The 19603-nt window shown below is 38.7% G+C and overlaps 1 protein-coding gene across 3 annotated transcripts in view; it reads left to right on the top strand.

Moving 5' to 3' along the window:
- TRIM2 (tripartite motif containing 2) overlaps positions 1-19355 on the top strand; it is a 118195-nt gene extending 98840 nt beyond the window's left edge. For all 3 annotated transcript variants that reach the window (XM_006019145.3, XM_006019146.3, XM_006019144.3), the window contains exons 9-12: positions 4406-4574; positions 6533-6603; positions 10693-10833; positions 14819-19355. In XM_006019145.3, coding sequence (XP_006019207.1) covers positions 4406-4574; positions 6533-6603; positions 10693-10833; positions 14819-14971 — 534 coding nt within the window. In that variant the 3' untranslated portion in view covers positions 14972-19355. The remainder of the gene's footprint in view (positions 1-4405; positions 4575-6532; positions 6604-10692; positions 10834-14818) is intronic.
- Positions 19356-19603: the final 248 nt, after the last annotated feature.

The following is a 19603-nucleotide window of genomic DNA, read 5'->3' as shown; positions in this document are numbered from 1 at the left end:
CTGCCCAAGCTTAGCCGAGTCAGCATCTACACGTACATTGCTGCGCATGAAAAAATCTGAGTTTATTAGTTTCCTGTGGCCTAATAGGGCCACATGTTTAAGATGTTACTGCAGATCTAATGAGGCAACTGCAGTAAATGTCCCATTTAGACACACCTTTAATCTCCAACCTAAATTTCCCTTGGTGCATAGTGAGGCCATTGCTCCTATTGCAATCTTGTACAGCCACAGAGAAAAGCCCATCTTGATCCTCTTTATAATCTCCTTTCAAGTATTTGAAGACTGTTGTCAAATCCCTGTTCAGTCTTCCCTTCTACAGACTAAATAACTCTTTCAGCCTTTCCTCATAAGTCCTGCTTCCCAGGCCCCTAAGCATTCCAATGTGTCCTCATCCTTCCTTCTCCTCAGCTTATCACTGAGCTAAGATCTTTGATAATACATACTATTAAGAAGTGTAATCAGGTATTAACACAGAGAAAACAAGCAAGCAATTACATGGTGGTATGGCGCTATTGACATGTGCTATGATCATATTCTTTAAAATTGCTGAAGCCAAATTGTGAGTTTCTATTGCAGCACCATGAGGTCTGTATATACTACCTCTGTATAGTAAATGATTTAGAAAAGTTTGAAGGTTATTTTAGAAATTTCAGTTAATACTGGTTTTCATAAGTCTTTACTCCAGACCCAAGTTTCCTATGTCTCTGAGGAGCTATTTCTTTAATTTCTAGCACTGCTGGGGCCTGAGAGATCAGTCCTTCAGTCTGCCTCTGGTTTAAGACCTATTGGCCATGGCCATAGATCATAGTAATAGCTGACATATGGGGAAGGGTGGGAGGAAACATTTCATTTAGCAGATTTTCCCTTTTTTCTTTGTTAAAAAGGGAAGTGTTTGAAGCTGCCTGAAGGTTTAACTAGAAATAATTGTGAAAAGAGAGAGAGGAGGATAAAGTGAAGTGAGGATGCAGAAAGATGTGTGAGCAATGAATCCATTTTATTTTATGGTTCTGCAGAATGTACCACAGTGGGCTCCAACCTCTGAGTAACTGAAAAAAGAGCTGGTTGGGGAAGTCCTCATACATAGGTAAAGACTGAATGCCGGTTGATCAAGACCCTTTACAGCAAGAAGATCTGCCAAATTAAACATAAATAAAAAGCTAGCAAACCCAACACTGAAAGAGTTAAGTATTTACATTTTAGATACAAGGGACTAATGGTTTCAGCCATAGGAATATCCTATGGTAGAGTATTTTCTGTCAGAGTGGTGGGAGACTCTTCAAACGCATATTTGAAAGCCAAGAAGGAAAATTTATAAATTAAATTCATAAGAGCATGTAAAATAAGGCACATAATGTACTTGACAACCTATTTTAACACACAATTTACACTAATAAAGGTTTAGATCAGTCAGTACACTTATGTTTTCCCAGTGGCAGAAAAGTCAGAGAATATTTCAATTCATGGCATTAATAGCAGTGACTTGATTTCAAAATGTTCTATTCTAAATAATCAAACCTATAATTCTGAAAAACCTTCAAGAAGTACAAACTCATGAATAATATGTTGAGCCAGCCATGGTGACATATCACAAACTTATTCAGGTCTGAACTGAAAGATGAGATTTCTGGTTATAAGCACTGCAACCCTTAGCTGGATATAACTTGTGTGCTGCCTGCAAATTGTTTTGAAATCCTGGCTCAAGAGTAATGACTTCATTACTTTACTCCATGCTGAGTGCCCATAAGTATGCGATGTGGTTTTATTCATGTTATTTTATATGAAGTAATAAAGGGCAGAGGAGAGACACTGAGTCTTTTTCCATAAGAATCCTGGAAAAAATGTCTAGGAAGTGGTGGAGTGCACAAGGCATGTTTGTCCCTGTCTTCTTAAATTGCGTGCATCTTCTGGCCATGCCTCTTGAGGTTGAAGGTAGAAGTGTGCAAAAAAAAAAAAATCATTTCTCTTATATGATTGGAGATCTGGTCTCATTCGTGCTGTAGGTTGCTGAGATGGCAAATGGACAAACTGGCTAGAACTGAACTGGTTTCCGTCAGATTCTTGCCTGGGTTCTGTTGGAACATTGTCAAAATCTATCCATCTCCATGATGTTTTGATTTTGACAAATCGGTACATTCTGATGGAAAAATATTTCACTGGAATCCCAACCAGCATTTTCATACATGCTCCGGGAGATGTGTGGGGTGCGGGATGGGATGCTTTAATTAGTGAACTGCACTAATTGAAAGTGCCCAATCATCACATGTATCAGTGTCCCCGCGCTGAAGAAATGGCATCAGGGAGACATTTTTTCAGTGCAGGGATGCTGATACACGTGGTGATAGAGTCTGCTGGAATGTGTTTATTTCTGCACTCCAGACTTGTTTAATCAAGTCTGTTCCAACACACTGGATTTCCAGCATGTCGGAGCAGGCTCGCTGCACATGTATAAGAGCCCCAAAGTTGCAAAATTTGGCAGTTCCATGCAAATGTCAGTGTTCCAATTTGCCTATGTGAACATCCACCATCTATTTACAAAAATGTTAGCAAATGATATTACTAACAGAATTTCTGAATATGTTTTAGTCTCTAAGGTGCCACTCTGCCCTGCCTTCTGCATGACTTCAGCTTGGCACAGCTAACTACCTCTCTCTGGAATGAAAGGGCACTTTTACATGTGCTCAAGGAGGCACGGAGGGGGGGCGGTGGAGCTTTAATTAGTGAGCCACCCTAATTAAAAGCACCTGAGCGTCACATGTATCAGTGTCCCCCGTGCTGAAAAACAGCAGTGGGGTGCTTGGAATTAAAGTTCATTCAAATCATTTAGTTCAAAGCACCCTGCTACCATTTTTCAGTGCAGGGACACTGATACATGTGATGCCAGAGTCTACTGGAGCACATTTATTTCTGTGCTCCAGCAGACTTAATTAATTGAATCTGCTCCGACACACTGGATTTCCAGCGTGTCCGAGCTGGCTCCCTGCACATCTATAGGAGCCCAAAAGGAGCCAACGTTGTCTAAGTTTCAGGAATATGGGAATAGGTGTGCTTCTTCCTGATCCAAACATGTTAATGTCCAGATAATTCAGGATGCATTCTGAGGTTCTGTCCCAGTTTTTGTTTGGCCCGGGACGCTGATGGGGATTCTGAAGCTTCTACACCTACCTGCTGCTTTTTCTGAGCTGGCCAGGGGAAATCTTAGATTAGTGCCTCCTTCTTGGGCATATCACACTGGTTGCTTCATGCCATTAGCCCTGTCTAGTTGTGTAATTCTCTCTTTCACAACAAATGCAAGAATATTAACAACTCTTCTATATGGAGACCTTAATCCAGTAGTTGTGTACACCAAAAATGGCACTTTTCCGTGGGTCATTTAGCATTAGTTCTGTTTTACTTTGAGGACTCTGTAGCATGTTCTCATAACCTTCAGCCTACATAAGTGATGTGATCCAGATCATTCTCACTGGAAGTAATGCATCTTTCCAGTGCTATAACATCACCTCTTGCAGCTGCTAATTCTTATTGCAGCTATGCTTCACAGTCACAAGACCTGCTTACTGCACTTGAAATACATAAATTGGAGTAAACAGTATGCCTCATTCAGTGGTTCAATGACTGCTTTATCCGATAATTTTGCACCAAGATTTCCTGGCTTTTCTACCTATTTCAGGCATAATTCCATCTTTTTAATTGTGTGAATAGTGTAATTTCATAAAGGTTCATGACAGGACATTAGAGGCTAACTTTGGCTTTGACTTTATTGGGATTTCTTTCATGGGTTCTCAAATTCTCTTTGCTGTTATACAAATGCTTTACTTCATATCCCGGTCAGCTTGACTCTGCTCTTCTCTACCTCTTAAAGGTAATTGGCAATAGGGGGAAGAGAGCTCTATTCAGCCACATTTTAGTTGGTGTCAGAACAGGCTGCCCAAAGAGGAAGAATTTCTTTCTACCTTCCTTCCATCCCCATAGACATAGAAGGGGCTGGCTGCAGTCTGGCCCACAGCTGTTTGTATTAATGTCAAAACATCCAATTGCCTCCAAAATACAAAATTCTGACATTTTTGCAATTGACAAGTTATGTTCTTGGCTTCCATAACTGCTGAAGTGCTTCAGCACAGCATGAATTTAGCATATGCAAGATTAAATCTGGCACCTTTATGCTTGAATGCTGATAGATTTCTATGTTAGAAAGGACACATTTCAGCAAGTTTTTCTTCTCAAAAGGTGAAAAAAATAGAGTGAAAATATTTGTATTGTCTTATACCAGCAGTTAATATATTGGTTTAGTTTTAGATTTTAAAAAATGTGGCTTTGATATATTTCACTATTACAGGAGGTCTCTGTATTATATTGGTTTATTTTTATGGTACAATTTTTAATGATGTTCTTCATTTTGTTCTGACAGGCAAAAATTGGGTCTGGAAAGCTCATGGGACCAAAAGGTGTTTCTGTTGATCGCAATGGGCACATCATTGTAGTGGACAACAAAGCATGTTGTGTGTTCATCTTCCAGCCGAATGGGAAAATAGTCACCAGATTTGGTAGCCGAGGAAATGGGGACAAGCAGTTTGCAGGTACACTTGATGGTAATATGTAAATCCCTTTTTCTTGCCTCCAGTGCTCACATTTGCATGATGGTTGAGCATGTTGAAGAGGCAATATCCTAATAATTCTTTTGTTGCTTAAAAATTGATGAATATAAGCCAAAGTATGATCTTCAGCTTCTTGGCAGAAACCCCAGGAAAGGAAGGGTCTTTGAGCCTTTTTATCTTAAAACTGGAAATTGTCCAGAAATTCATGATGCCAAATTTCTTGGTGCTGCATTAAGCAAATTCTACATTCTTCATAGTCCACTCTTCCAGAATGCAAATTCATCTCTGAAAGACAGCTTTGAAATATTGTTTTTACTGCTTTTTTGGTTCCTATTAAAACAAAATGTTACTGCTTACTCTGTAGTTACTTTAATCAGTCAGGAATATTGGAACATCTGTTCTTAGCCAGTAATTGTAACCACTTTTTATAAGTCCCCTCCCTTTGCCTGGAAATGTTTCAGACTAGTGACCCAGGGAGGGTAGATCTGAAAAGGTCATTTATAAATGCTTCAAAATGTCTGCACTCAACTATTAATGATAATTACCACCTTGACAGCCCTTTATATCTTTAAAAAATCATACAAATATTGGCTAATCCCCCACCTACATAGTTGCATAAATAGTATTTTGCAGCTTTGAAAACAAGCACAGAGTTTTTAAGTGTAAAATTAGTCGTGCATGGTTGTAGAAGTGGAAATGGCTGCTATTGAGAAACTACCAATACCATGTCAAGCTGGGCATTTGCACATGCAATCATGTTATGCTTTTGTGCATTCCTTTCTTTTTAATATTGAAACTAAGATTCCACATAACTTGTCCAAGTCCTTTTGAAGGTATTCAGACATTTAGGCATCACTGTCAGTTAGTCTGCAGTGAAGAAGAGTGTATGGAACAGGAGGAATAGGCCCTTACACTACATGCTGTTCCAATCTTTTCCAGGTTGGCATCTCTAACAGATCAAGTAGCTGAACATGCTCTAGTTTTATTACATTAGGGACTCTTAACAGTGCCATATGGTGCACTATAATTGTGCATATTATATTTGCTTTGGCTTTAGTTCTGCCAAGAGTTAATTGTTACCAAAGCTTTCTGGGTACAATATTTTCCTTTCTTTTTAAAACTCATTGGATTAAGTTCCTGAGTTCAGCCAAGCAAAAAAGTTGCAATAAATCATCTGATTGATTTAGCTCTTCTTTGTGGTGAATATCACAACTTCCTAGATTCAGTCACTATTTGAATTTGAGTGTACATAGTTTCACCTTTCTTGCTCAATGAATTGATCACAAATACTGAAACTATGACTTCTGTGTCAATTTCGTTAGGTAGCATATATGGCACTTCTAGTTGAAGTATCTGTGATTTGAAATGTTAAGGTTTGGTTTTTGCCAGAATTTGCATGTGCAACTTTGATATACAGAGCCAAGTTTTTCTAATAAAAGAGCCTTTTTCTAATTATATTCATTCACTCATGATGACTTTCTTGTTTTAGAATTTAAATTCCTGAATGTTTATGAAAAATGAACACAGTGTATGTGAATCATTGTCATTTAATTTAAAACTGCAAATTTGTTTAGAAAAGCTTTTGTTTAGAAGAACCTACTCTGAGCTCAAGTACCGTGCCATGTTAATTAAGGGCTATAACTCCTATAAAATAATTGGTTTGTAATAAATGAAAAAACAAGCTTTATTATAGATAAAACTATGATATGAGTTGTAGGAGGACAGTAAATTTGCCCATTAAAAATAGTGCTGTTACTTGAAAAACAGAGGTGAAATAATTCTTAATTCTGAAGTGTTGTTCTCATTTAAGTAGTATTGCTCAGTAATTAACTTTGAAAACCTTCTTAAGGATAGATTAGATTTTCATCATTTCTTAAATCATTAAGTAAAAATACTGATTTGTTTATTTTTGTATTATTTTTTCCTTTTCTGCATTGCAGGTCCTCATTTTGCTGCTGTAAATAGTAACAATGAAATTATTGTTACAGATTTCCATAATCATTCTGTCAAGGTACTGTTAATTAATACCACTTTGCTATTCTGGCAGTTTTGTTTAGCTTTTATTTTAACATCTTATTTTCTTGAGGAAAATTAAATCTCATTGAAGCAACACCTTCATGTTTTATACTGTATAATTAAATTTACAAGCTTTGATAAGAAAAAAAGACTTAATTAAGGAATGAACATTCTGAGATCTTAACTGTTGCATTTAAGTAATTTCTAAATGCAGGAATAATTGATTGTCTTGATTTGGGGACACTTTTTCCTAATTAAATAATATAGCTTAAGTGAAAGTTATAAATTGAAGTGATAGCAAACATAATGAGTTTGTTATTTAGCTTTCTGCCAAATTGTGTCTTTTATAGTGTGTCCTTTTTCTGATATCACGAAAGGAAAGGCTTCTGTTTCCCTTAGATAGTTTCAAGAAAAGCTTCCATCATTTATAACCTAAAAATAGTATAACAAAGCATAGTGAATGGAGATCACATGTTAAATGTCCAATTATATTTTCATAGATTTGTATCTTAAATGTCATAGGAGCCATTCCTGGCCATCTAGTCTTAATGCCTGCATAACTCCACCCATAACATTTAAACCACACGTTCCTGGATTTGGCAAAACCAGTCATCTTCTTGATGATGTCTGTTGTATGCAAGTGAAGTCCTGGGTCATGACTAGTTAAAAAGTCATATGACTACCAGGCAGACAAGGTTCCTTGGGTGAATTTGATATCTTTTATTAGACCAACCCAAATAGTTGGAGAAAAGTTAAGCAAGCAAGCAAGATTTCGGGTTCAAAAACCCTTTGTCAGGCATCCAGGAAGAGTACACACCAATTGCTGAAACTTCCTTAGCCTGACGAAGGGTTTTTGAACCTGAAAGCTTGCTTAATAACTTTTCTCCAACTATTTGGGTTGGTCTAATAAAAGAGATCAAATTCACCCAAGGAACCTTGTCTGCCTATGTCCTTAGACCAACACAGCTACAACCTAAACCCCTGCAATATGACTACCAGTACATTTTTGTTGTGGTCAGATTAATAATGCAGAGAGCAATATATTTTACTATTTATCTCACTTAAAGTCTTTTGTGCTTACTGTCACATAAATGATAAAATGTCCACTAATATTTTTAACCTTATGCTGAACCATCTAGTTTTTTTATACTTTTCGAGTTAGGGAGGAAATAGCTCATGTCATGTGGTTTGGATTACAACAAAGAAAGCAACACCACTGCAGGAGCCATAAAGCAGATTGTTTACATGGGTTAGGAGCAGAAGTAGTTTGACTTGATAAATTATACCTTGACCAGTAGGGCTCACTGCAGCAATATGAATGACTGATGAGCACTTCTGAAACTAAAACAGCTTACAAGACACAAATAAAGTCAAAGGAGGTATAAGAAATGTGGCCTCAAATAAATTTAAAATCTACACATTACTTTCTAATAAGATTAAAGTGTCTCTCTGATCCAGTTGTGACTCAGTAGATAACATTATTGTTTCACCCAACTAGTATTTAAATTGAATAAAAAGCCTTTTCTTATATTTCTATTATTTTCTATTCTTATTTTTGTGGTGTTCTACTCTAAAGTCAGCGTATATAACTGCTGACAAATTGGACAGTTTTTTGTACGTTGTGAAGATATTTATTATTTTCTTCTTAGAAAGTGAAGCAGAGCACAATCTCCCAAATGTTATTTTAGTACTTAAAATCCTCCAGTACCCCCAAAACATTTCCACATCACATCAAGCTTAAATGAAACATAATCCCTGATGATAATTACCACCGTTTCCCTTCAGGGATCTCTGTTTTCTTTCACCTTCTTCTCCCATGGCAACCCATTCAAGCCGGACTTCTGCCCCTCAGTGATAATTCGTTTTTCTACCCTGGAAATAGATAAGCATGTCTCTGCTTTTTCTCGTTATCTTGTTCCGTTTTTACTTCAGGGACCACCCTACAAATTATTTGATTTGAAAATTTGTCTCCCTTCCTGAAGACCTGCTGGCAATGCCCCTGCCAGTGCAGCCCAGTATAAGTCTCTTATCTTGAATTATTTTTCTCCTTTTTATTTCTGGCTCCCTGTACTAGTAAATCATTATGGCTTATGGCTGGTCTTCTCTTGCCCAGACAGGTTACCTAGAGTCCCCAGTAATGCTATGAAAATACAGAACCACATTGTTTGGTGTCTGCCCTCTTTCTTTCTTGCTGCTTTGTCACAGGAGTGTGGAACATGCCCATGCTGTTAAATGATGGAGCCAATTAGCCTCTGTCCCCCTGCACCACCACAACACTGTGTGGATGTGGCTACACTGCTTCTGGTTTAGGAGACAGCCCACACAGAGTAGTGTGGCCTGTTTGAGAGCATGGTAGCTTTAGAGTGCAAACAAGACTTGAAGGCATCATTCCCACTTAACAGTACAGTCGTGGTTCACGCTTCTCCCTAATTTGTCTGTCAGATGCATTCTCAAGTAGAGCTGCATTCTTAGGGTTACCGTACATCCTATTTTTGCTGGGACAGTCCTGGTTTAGACACCTGTCCTGGGTGTTTTTTTGGTTTCTTCAAATGAACACTTTTGTCCCATTTGCAGAAACCTCCCACTGGACAAAAACACTCATTTGAAGGAACTAACAAGGCAGCTGGGACAGGTGTCTTACTGCCCTGCTCACCCATGTGCTTTGCTCCAGGCACCTCTTCTGCCCTGCTTTCCTTTGAGATTGGTGCCTGGAAAAAGCTGGGCACAGTTCAGAGTGGAAAGGAGGGGAAGCCTGTCACTCACTGAGATCCAAGAAATATGGTCACCATAGGCATTCTGTGCCTCCAGAAAAATTTCTCTTAAAAATTTACCAAATCTCATAACTTTAATGCAACCCCCTTCTTGTACCATTCACTTTGGAGACATGGTTCTTACACGGGAGCTCCTGCAAATGCCTAGGTCTTGAGTCAGAACAGAAGTTTCACGGGATGGTCCAAGACAAGACAAACATGTTTTGGCTATGAAAAATGATTTCTCTTTCTTAGTCCTGTCTGAAACACAGGCTAAGCGTGCTTTCCCTCACCACATCAGGATTAGTGATAGAGCCTTTCCAGCTCTCTGTTTCCTGGATAATTTTTTAGAAACTATTTATGCATCTTCAGCACAGTTGCTGTATAACCCATAGAGAGGGTGCAATTTCCTATTGTTCTCAGGCCCATCTAGCTCTGATGGTTAATGAAAGGTTGCTTTAGTCAACTGCTTCTGAACTGACTAGGAGTGCAAGCCAGGTATAGCCTTTGTGCTCCCTATTTCCTAGGTCACTAGGCACAAAGGTATGACAAAAGGTGTCCTGACACTCTGTGTCCATACTGCAATTAACAGCACTGATTGGGACTGAGATGAGCTAGAAGCCACTTTGCATGTTGGATACTTTTCTGATTGCAAAATGAGCCCCTTGTATACAGGTTAGACTGTATGTGTGGAAAAAGGAAAAAAAAACACCTGTTCTATATGGTTGAGTCTTATTCTTAAACCCACATTTTTCAGAACTTTGAGATGGTTTAGGTTTTGTGTGATTCTTGGAATAGAGTACTTTTTCTTTTAATTAACTCATTCTTCCTCTCCCTGTTCAGGGTGTAGTTTAGGATTGGTGATCTGAGTGAATCCCGACAGATTTTTGTTCTTTTGTTCTTCATTCCTATTTCACCTGTCATCCACATCCCCAAAATGACATGTTAAGCATTTGAGTATGATGAAATGTAAATACACTGACTGTTTCATATACTGTTCTAGGAAAGCATAACTCCAGCTTTATAACGTATACCTTACTGTTTCTATCAGCAAAGTAAACACAACACTTTTACATTATTAAAACCAGAGAAAAGGAAATAAGAAACCAAAATACCTAGGTCAAGAGTGTTCAGAAAAGCAAGGCTTATCCAGAAGGAAGGAGACTCTTGGGTGCATTTAATTCTGACTCTTCTGCTTTGCTAGTGTAGTTGCCCCCAGTAATGCCAGTAGCAATGCCAGCCTCAGCTGTAGAGATCAGTAGAGGTTTAGTAGAGGTTTAGATGTCTGAACTAATCCTTTATTCACTCTGTCTCTATTTTTTTTAATTATGTAGGTATTTAACCAAGAAGGAGAATTCATATTGAAGTTTGGATCTAATGGAGAAGGAAATGGCCAGTTTAATGCTCCAACAGGAGTAGCTGTAGATTCTAATGGAAATATTATTGTAGCAGACTGGGGAAACAGTCGAATACAGGTAGACATTTTTTTTTAATAAATGTCTATATGTGTATATATAGTTAAAAAAATTAAATAATATGAGAGGTACTGGAATGACATCCTGGAAATTCAAGTCTTCTGATTTCCCACAAAAGAGGTGAATTAGCCAAGACAGGCTTTCTAACACAACCTTTAACATACGTCAATGCTGATGGTCACTTTTAAGAGTAGAAGGGTTAATAGTTTCCGTGTTCTTTCAGTTCTCAGACTCCGCTATGACTGCTAAAAAGGCTGATAGAATTATTGTGATTAAGTTACCCATTCTCTAAAAATAGACCAGACCCATCAATTTGTTTCTCATTGGGTGCATTTACTGTGGAGTTGACTAATTAGCTCTACAGTAAAGCGTCACAGTCTACACATGCACTGGTATCAGGGTGCAGTATATTAATTTACTCCATAATAGGATAGTAATGTCAATGACAGTCCTGTCCTACAGCAGAGTAATTTACTCCACTGAAACACATGTGTAGACCATGCCAGGGGCTAGCTGGGGCACACGAGTGCTAAAGCCCGGGGGCTACCTGCTGCCTATCTTGGCACTTTAACACCCACATGCCGCAGCCAGCCCCTCCACCACCTAGAGCCCAGGACTGACCCCTTGGACCCTCTGCCAGTCCAGGGCTGCTCCACCCCAGCTCAAACTACTGTAAGGCTGGGTACACATGTAAATACTGTGCCTGGAATAAGTTTTCTTCAGAGCAAACTGAACCAGAGTTTATTACACCACCTTTATGGCATAGGCTACCAACTGCTATCTTACAATTGATAGCTGCTTCTCTTTCTGAATACCACCCCATAGATATTATGAAATAGTCTCATCATGCCATGTGAAATTGGGATACCAAGATATGCAAAAACGTAGAGAGAATGGCAAATTGAACAGTTGAATTTCTGAATGGCATAGATAGTGCTATTCTTCAGACAACCACATTCTTAAAATATCTCTCAGATGATAGGAGGCAGCTAATAGATATTTATCTTGTTGAGAAGTGCTTCTAGCTGGGTCTGCTGAATGCCTCTGGCTGGCTTTTAATCTCCTGAAAAAATCAGGCACTTTGCTCTGTTCTGTGTCAGAACGCAGGGGCTGGGTGAATGGACTTCCTCATCCAACTACCATGTGAATGGTGCCTTTATATCTGTAGGATAAAGATCTGAGCTGGATTGAAACCACACCTTTTGCCCCAACAGGGGTGGCACATGTCTTCTAAGGTTCTCCTTCCTAGATTAGCCTGGGCTTCTCCCTTTATGTTAATGTGTCTTTTGGGAGAAAGTATGGTAGTAAACTCTGGTCTTATTCTAGAAGACACTTGTTTCCTCCATCCTGGCTCTTCCGGGTGGTGACCCGAGGACTTGCTCCTTTTAATTTTTCTCTTGGGGATCACTGGTTGTTTGTTCCCACTTTCTGCCACAGAACACTAAAAAAACCTCTTCTGCTTCTGTGGTGGGCCAGTAGGGGGTGCTTCTGCGTTGAGCCGCCCACCTCACTGCGCCCAACCACCTTCCAGGCTCCGAGTGCCCTCCCTGGGGTGCCTCACGTCTGGCTGACCCCTTCCCTGGAGCACACCCACTAGCCTGGGGTTCCCGCTGCCACCATCCAAGGCTCTGGACTCAATTCTGGCTCTGCGCACCTTGGAAAACGCAGGCCTGATCGTCCAATGAGTACTAGACCCAATACAGGCACTTGGGGCACTTCCCCAAGTCAGGGGCTTATTAGGAAAGTCTCCCTTAGTCCACAGACCTAAGGGCCCTCTTAGGCATAATTTAAACCCACCCCTCAATAAGTCTCCCACACCGGTCACAAAGGAGAACTTTATTGATTACAGGGGGTAGGATGAAAACAGGGTAAAAGGTAGAGCAGTAACATAGAAATATATCAGAGGAATATCAGAGGGATCCCATAGAGCAAACCAGTATGGCTGAGGTAGCCTTTTGATCTCGCATCTGAGTTACTGTAAGCTAAATATCTAGTCGGATTTCGAGTAGCTTACTCACACGCATCATCCAGAGGTGGTTGGAGTTTTCCTCTGGAGGCAGGTCCCTCTTTGAGCATGCGGTTATGAGGAGAGAGCCAGTTTCAGAATCACCTGGGTGACCGCATGGCTAAAGGCTTCCCTTCTTCCTGGACTGGGCCTTTAAATAACCTTTCTAACCTCAGCAGCCCGGTCCAATCGAAGCTGCCAGTGCTGGCCACTAGCCAACCAATTCAAAAAAGCATCACTGGCTACCTGGGTCGGTGAGCGGGGCTTTTCCCTCCCCCGCCCCAGCTGACCAGAGAATCCGCCTCCAAGGCACCAGGCTTTTGTCATGTAGGCAGGGAGGCAGATCCCCCGCCCTGAGGAATTCAATACCAGCCTCTCACGCTGGCAGAGACAGATCTCTGGAGAGGGACACAGACGGTGGCATTTCTGCCACAGCTTCTGTAGCCACTGGTACATGCAGAGCCCTTAACGTTAAGCCTGAGGTATTCCCATAATGCACTGTACTCTGCAAATACAATTGGCCTCAAATGAAAAATCACATACAACTGTTTTACACAGGAGGCTTTTATTCAGTACTGTACAAGTGCTAGCATAGATGGATCTAGGATTTTAAAAAATGATGTGTAGCAGATGTGACCCACACCACAGCCCAACCATGGTGGGGAGCATGAGATGCGGCTGGCGTCTGCAGGCCCAATGAGGTCACCTAGAGGGGGCAGGCAGTGAGCAGGTGAAGGAAGGTAGAGACTGTCCACTGTCACTGCTACCCCTAGCCAAACTCAGCATCCCAGGCAGCCGCTCCCTGCAGCCCCCAGCTAGAGCAGGCCATGAACAGCCCTAGGGCTCCCCCTGCTCCCAGTCAGCTGAGATGAGTGGCAGGCAGATATCCCCCTTCCTGGTTTTGGGGGCTCCAGATATGGGGAGTGGCTCTATGGGGTGCTGGGGTCAGCCAGGAACTGCATCCACAGATGGGTCAATGCTCCCTTACCATTCCCCCTGGGTTTTCCCTGCCAGCCCAGGGCCACCATCTTTTGGGAGCAGATGTTCAGAGTGCCATGGACAGCAGCAATGGGCAGATCCCCCTTTCCTGTGCCTAGTCCTCCCTGGCTGTGTCCCCCCCTGGCCTGGTGGTAGCGATCCCTCACTGCACTACAGAGCAGAAGATGGGTTGTAATTGCACTACCACACCCCCTGGACCTACCTTGGGGGTGGTAATTTCACTTTAACAGAAATTTAACAGAAGATAGAATACTTTAAAACTCAGAAAAAGAAAATGATCTGTCAGCCCTGAGGCCAGTCCAGGCACTTTCTTTCCTTTATTCTTTAGTCTTTTCTCCTTTTTAACTGAGAACATATTCAGTATTTGTTGTTAAAGTTGCACTTCTTATATGCAATGATAAGTTTCAGTGATTAATTATTGTATATTATTGTCATTTGCAAAACATATCTAATAAACAACTAAACATATGTATAAGCAGAAATGTTTAAGTTGATGCTTGTTTGTTATAAAAGAAAAGGAGCTGTTGAAAAATTCTTCATGAAGCATACTTTTCTTCCTAATCCAAGTAATTTATGCCCTGAGAAACTAACAGATTCAGACCTGTGTATCTCTGTAGGAGTTTGAAGGGTCATGATCACTGATATTTGGAAGAGAAAGGAGGTGTTGATTGGGTTGTGTTTGTAGTTGGTTATTTTTGGAGTGAGGAACAGCTGCTGGTTTTATTTTTAATGTGATTGTATGTTTTTAATTTTTGGCAAACACAGAGATGTAGATAGGCTTCATAGGGAAATATATTTATAAATGTGACTTTTTAATTTTGAGATACTGGGTCAGATTCTGCTCTCACTTAGAATAGTGTAAATTCACACTAGTTCCTGAAATCATTTCAGACATATACCAATGTCACTGAGAGAGGAATGTGGCCCATTACTTTTATTTTTCATTCATAACATTTGGTATGTGTTTTCTTTCCCTTGAAGGTTTTTGATGGAAGTGGATCATTTTTATCCTACATTAACACATCTGCTGACCCACTTTATGGTCCCCAGGGTCTAGCCCTAACTTCAGATGGCCATGTTGTAGTTGCAGACTCTGGAAATCATTGCTTCAAGGTCTATCGGTACTTACAGTAACAATGGGCTTTGGAATGGATAATTCTCTGCCCTAAACATACGACTGGTCCCAGAGATCCTAAATTGTTCTCTCTGCTGGATGTCCACTACATAAAAGAATTCATTTTTAATAATGGAAGGTGTCTTCAGTGGACTTCTCATGTTAATTTCCAAATGTACCATGTTTACGTAGGACTTGCATCTCTTATGTTCGTCATGGAACTTTTTGTTGTAAGGGTTAGTAAACAAAACCCTCTTTGCTGAATTCATGAAGACAATGAAATATTGAATATGTGAACTGCAGCTTATGGAACAGGAATTTATATAGTTGGCTAATTTTCCAATATAAAAAAAGGAATTTAAAAAACCCCAAACTATTTGAATGGGTTTGTTTGACCTGGAAAGGATAGCTCCTGTTTTGAGCTTCCAAATTTGAAAAGTGTCATTGGTATGCATTATTTAACCCAGAAATGAAGTCTGGGACTCTTCTAGATCTCATTATCATGGTAGGTATTACACTTGTAACGTTCTTCAGACTTAGTAACTATAAACAGTAGGTTCTTTTAGTAAAAATATAAAGTTAAGTCATATAAAATCTTCTAGCTGTAATTGTGAGACCTAACAGCTCAACTTTTAGCACTACAAGCATCAGTGCAAACTTCCTACTCTTTGTGGGATTAATGAAGGATTGTTTTATGTGCTTGTTTCTCACCCCTCCTAATGCTCAATAGGCTGTAAGGACTTTGAAAAAACCTGAACTTTCTAAAGCTTTGAGAAGACTTTATTGTAATAACATTAGTGACAGCTGAATTTCTATAGAATGATGGACCCATTAACACAAAACTAATTCATTAGAATCAGGGTCAACACAGTTATATGATGTCAACTCAATTAAACTCATGTGTACCACTCTTCCATACACGTTCCTTGCTGTGCTTTCTTGAGACAACCCATTGTGTTCAACAACATAGCATCATGCAGGATAGAAAGCCAGACAGGTACCCTTTTGGAGGACCTACATTGTACAACCAAAGGAACTTTGGTTAACTGAGTTGTATGGTGAAAACCAAGGGTTACCAAAGCTATTAGTTTTTAACTTAAGAAAAGTACATCTCAAATAATCAAAAATTTAACCAGTTCCTGCAATCCAAACTTTCTTTAAAGACAAAACAGGGGCTGCAGGATTTGTCCCATTACGTGTGTGTGTGTGTGTGTGTGTGTGTGTGTCTGACACAATAATGAAGAGATTAAGTGTAAGTGATTTCAGCTAGCTGAACTGTAAAAGCCTTTTGAGTATGGCAGCGCTCTGAAGAGAGTCCCCCACAAAATCTGTTCCTTGTGAAACACCAACATAATTGAAAATGCTTACAACCAATGACTTGGCTCTGCTATCATTATTTTCTTGTTTATAATGTGCACCTGTCCCTTTTCAGAAGCATTAGCTTTATTAAGAATATGAACTCAAGAGTCACAAGATGTTGCTAGGGTATGATGATATAGGGCCATATTCTGTCTCAGACCTTGGCAGAGGAGCTAGTTAGCATGTGCCAATGGTAGAAATTGTTTAGAGTCGTATCTTGCTTTTCTTTGTTTTGGAATCTTAAAAAAGAAGTGGGGTGGGGGCAACGAATGGGGAGATATTTTAAGCATGTCTGCCAGCCTGCAAATATGGAAGAGATTTGTTTTTAAATTGCTTGTTTTAAATATCGGCTTATTTCTAACAGGTGAAATCTGTTGTTCCGACTCTTTTGAGAAACATGCCTTTCACTTCCAGTTTTTCTGTAAAGAAACATTTAATGTTAAAAAAGAGTAGATCCTGCAATTCATAAAGATGAAGTAGTCTCTTTTTTTTAATAATTATATTTATTGTTCTCTCTCCTTTACTTGATTTTGCACATATAACCCAATCTTACAAACCTTTGAGTCTTGTGATTTCAGTAGAATGACTGTGTTATGTAAGGGTTTAGGGTTTGGCATAAAATGTATCTGCAAAGTTGGTAATATTGCTTATCAAATGTTAAAAACAAAGGTAATTATTATGAAGAAAGCAAAATATTTTGGGTTTGAATTCAGTTTGTCCTAAAATTCTGCAGGGAAGTTGGTCAAAACTATTACAGTATAAACTATTCTCAAAATCAAGTACAGTTGTAACTCAAATGTTATGGTACCCAAAGCTGTGTTTTAAAAGTGTCTTTATAATCAACATTCAATTCAACACTCACACTATCAATCTTAGACATTGGAGCAACTTGAAAACTCTTAATATCCTAATGAAAAAGAATGATGTATATGACATTTCAGCTATATTTATTCACTAAGAAAAAGGATTTCACCAATTTTTAAGTTGAAAACTAAAAGGAAAGAGAGAAATAAGCTATTGCTGTAGGCTGTTTTTGAAGGACACTATCAGTCAAATTTGGCCAAGGATTTTGTAAAAATATTTTACTAAATTTAAATGGAAGGATTTCCATGAATTAAGAAAACACTATAGGCCAAATCCTCCATTGACAAGAGTGCCACAGGAATCCAATCCTAAACTATATGTTAAAACCCATACTGTAAATGACACCATTTCATGCTTACATACATGTACATTTATACATTGTTCCCTTAAGATTATCAGAGAGTATCAGAGAGTTCCTTTCATCTGGTACTAATAAATAAGACTTTGCTTAGCTATGTCAACTTTATTACATCTGGATGAAACCTGAAACTTTACATGTTCTCCTTACAACCAAGCTAACAGATGTTATGCGTGATGGAGCCTTTTCCTGAAGACTTCTAGGTCTTTGTTCTTCCTTTGTATTGTTTTTTTTAAGAATTTTGACTATGGCCATACCCACTGCATCTGAGCAGTGCTGAAAATTGACACTGATTTAGATTGCCTTTACCTAGCAAATACTTGCCATTTAAACCCAGTTGAATTATTCAGTCCCTTCATAAAGGCAGCCTTAATGTGCCTGGCACAGGAAAACTGAGAAACACATTGCTGTTACAATGTGTTTTTTAAACCTACTCAGCTGAAATGCTTGGATTACAGACCTCACAGAGAGCTACCACAGCAGAATTTTGGTCATTTTTTGTGATGGATTCTTTTTCTCCCATGTAAGTGATGGTCAGAATTTCACTGTTTGATGCAATAATAACTATCAGTTATTAACATTGATAAAAGGCTCCGGGCCAGCTGTTTTGTCCAAATTCCAGGTACACCCAGTACAGCGTTGACATCAGTGCAGTACTGATCAGCAGCACAGAAGGCATGGATGGCAAAGATTTATGTTCTGTTTAAAATGACATACCTACTGGAAGGATTTTCAACAGATAATCAGATGTTATGTTACATGGAGTCTTTTAGGACAAACTGCAAAATCACTCATTTTTTAAATAGAAGAAAATAGTTAAATTCAATAGAAACACTAATGCATGTTTACACAGATTAAAGTTTTAGCAATGTGACTGGAAAGAAAAAACAATATGGTTTACGGCGAATATTGTCTAATATTGCTAGACACTTATTTATTAGTAAATGCTGTTTTGTTCTGTAAAAGTTACAGAGCTTTCAACTTTACAATTATGTTAATATTTTTATAACTAAGGATCTAGTGTTGCCATAATGAAAACTATAAGTGCCCAATAAGTTATGTTTGTCATAAGGAAATGATTTTCATTTATGGATGACAACAAGTATGAAGTTGTGATGTACATCAAGGAAGTAAGTAGTGATTATTTGGTCTGTTTGTGGAGATTGTATGAAAGATATTTCTATTGTAGAATAGAATGATTCTAAATAGGGTATGTTGTTTCTGATGAATGTACTGCACTTCAGTTGATGTTTGTGAGCAACACAGCCTTAACCCTGATGTTTTTGCTTTATGACATGGGAATGTTCCATAATCTGCATAATGTATCAGAATATCCCTGTGCTAGAAATCTGTATCATTTGATACATTGTACCCTTCTGGTTTTAGAAATGAATATGCTTTTTTTTGCTTTTTTTTTTTTTTAGGGTTTTTGTTTGTTTTTTTTTTTAGTTTTTTTTAGGTTTTGTACATTCCATCTTTGTAAGTCCATTTCATATGTTTTATGTACAGAACATGTAAAGTCTTGCACACTCTTAAACTGATAAAATATTCTAGTCATTTGTTTTAATTTTTTCCTTATAGAACAAAATACAAACTCTGTCTACTTAAGGTCAAGGATGAACGATGTGCATCGAAAAGTGTTTGTATGTGTGTAGTCTAGCTTCATGTGTGCCACGGTATTTTTGATGCTTTAGCCTAAAATTAAAAATTTAAATTTACTCTGTCTTGGAAGTGTAGGAAGAAAAAGTCAAGTGTGTATCTTTACCACGCGCAAAAAAATCCAATAATAAAAATAAAGCTTGTTTCCTCTGTTGTTTTCAGGGTAGAAGATTTATTTTTCAGAGTATCACATATCCATTGTACTTGAAAATTTCTCTATAGTGCTGAGAGGGGAGCAATTATCTCAAAGGGAAAGTTCCTGCCAAAGACTACAAGACAAAAGAACTGTGATTTATTTCATTTGTTTGGCTTTTCTCACATAGGTACAGAGGAAAGAAAGAAGATTTCTTTTATTCATGTCCTCTTTTTTGGTATCATATTTTTTAGAAATGTAATGATCTTATATATAGCC

The sequence above is a fragment of the Alligator sinensis genome, unplaced genomic scaffold (genome assembly GCF_000455745.1).
Source record: "Alligator sinensis unplaced genomic scaffold, ASM45574v1 scaffold169_1, whole genome shotgun sequence".
Taxonomy (NCBI): Eukaryota; Metazoa; Chordata; order Crocodylia; family Alligatoridae; genus Alligator; species Alligator sinensis.
The sequence above is the reverse complement of the archived record's forward strand: the minus strand, read 5'-3'. Positions and strand labels throughout refer to the sequence as shown.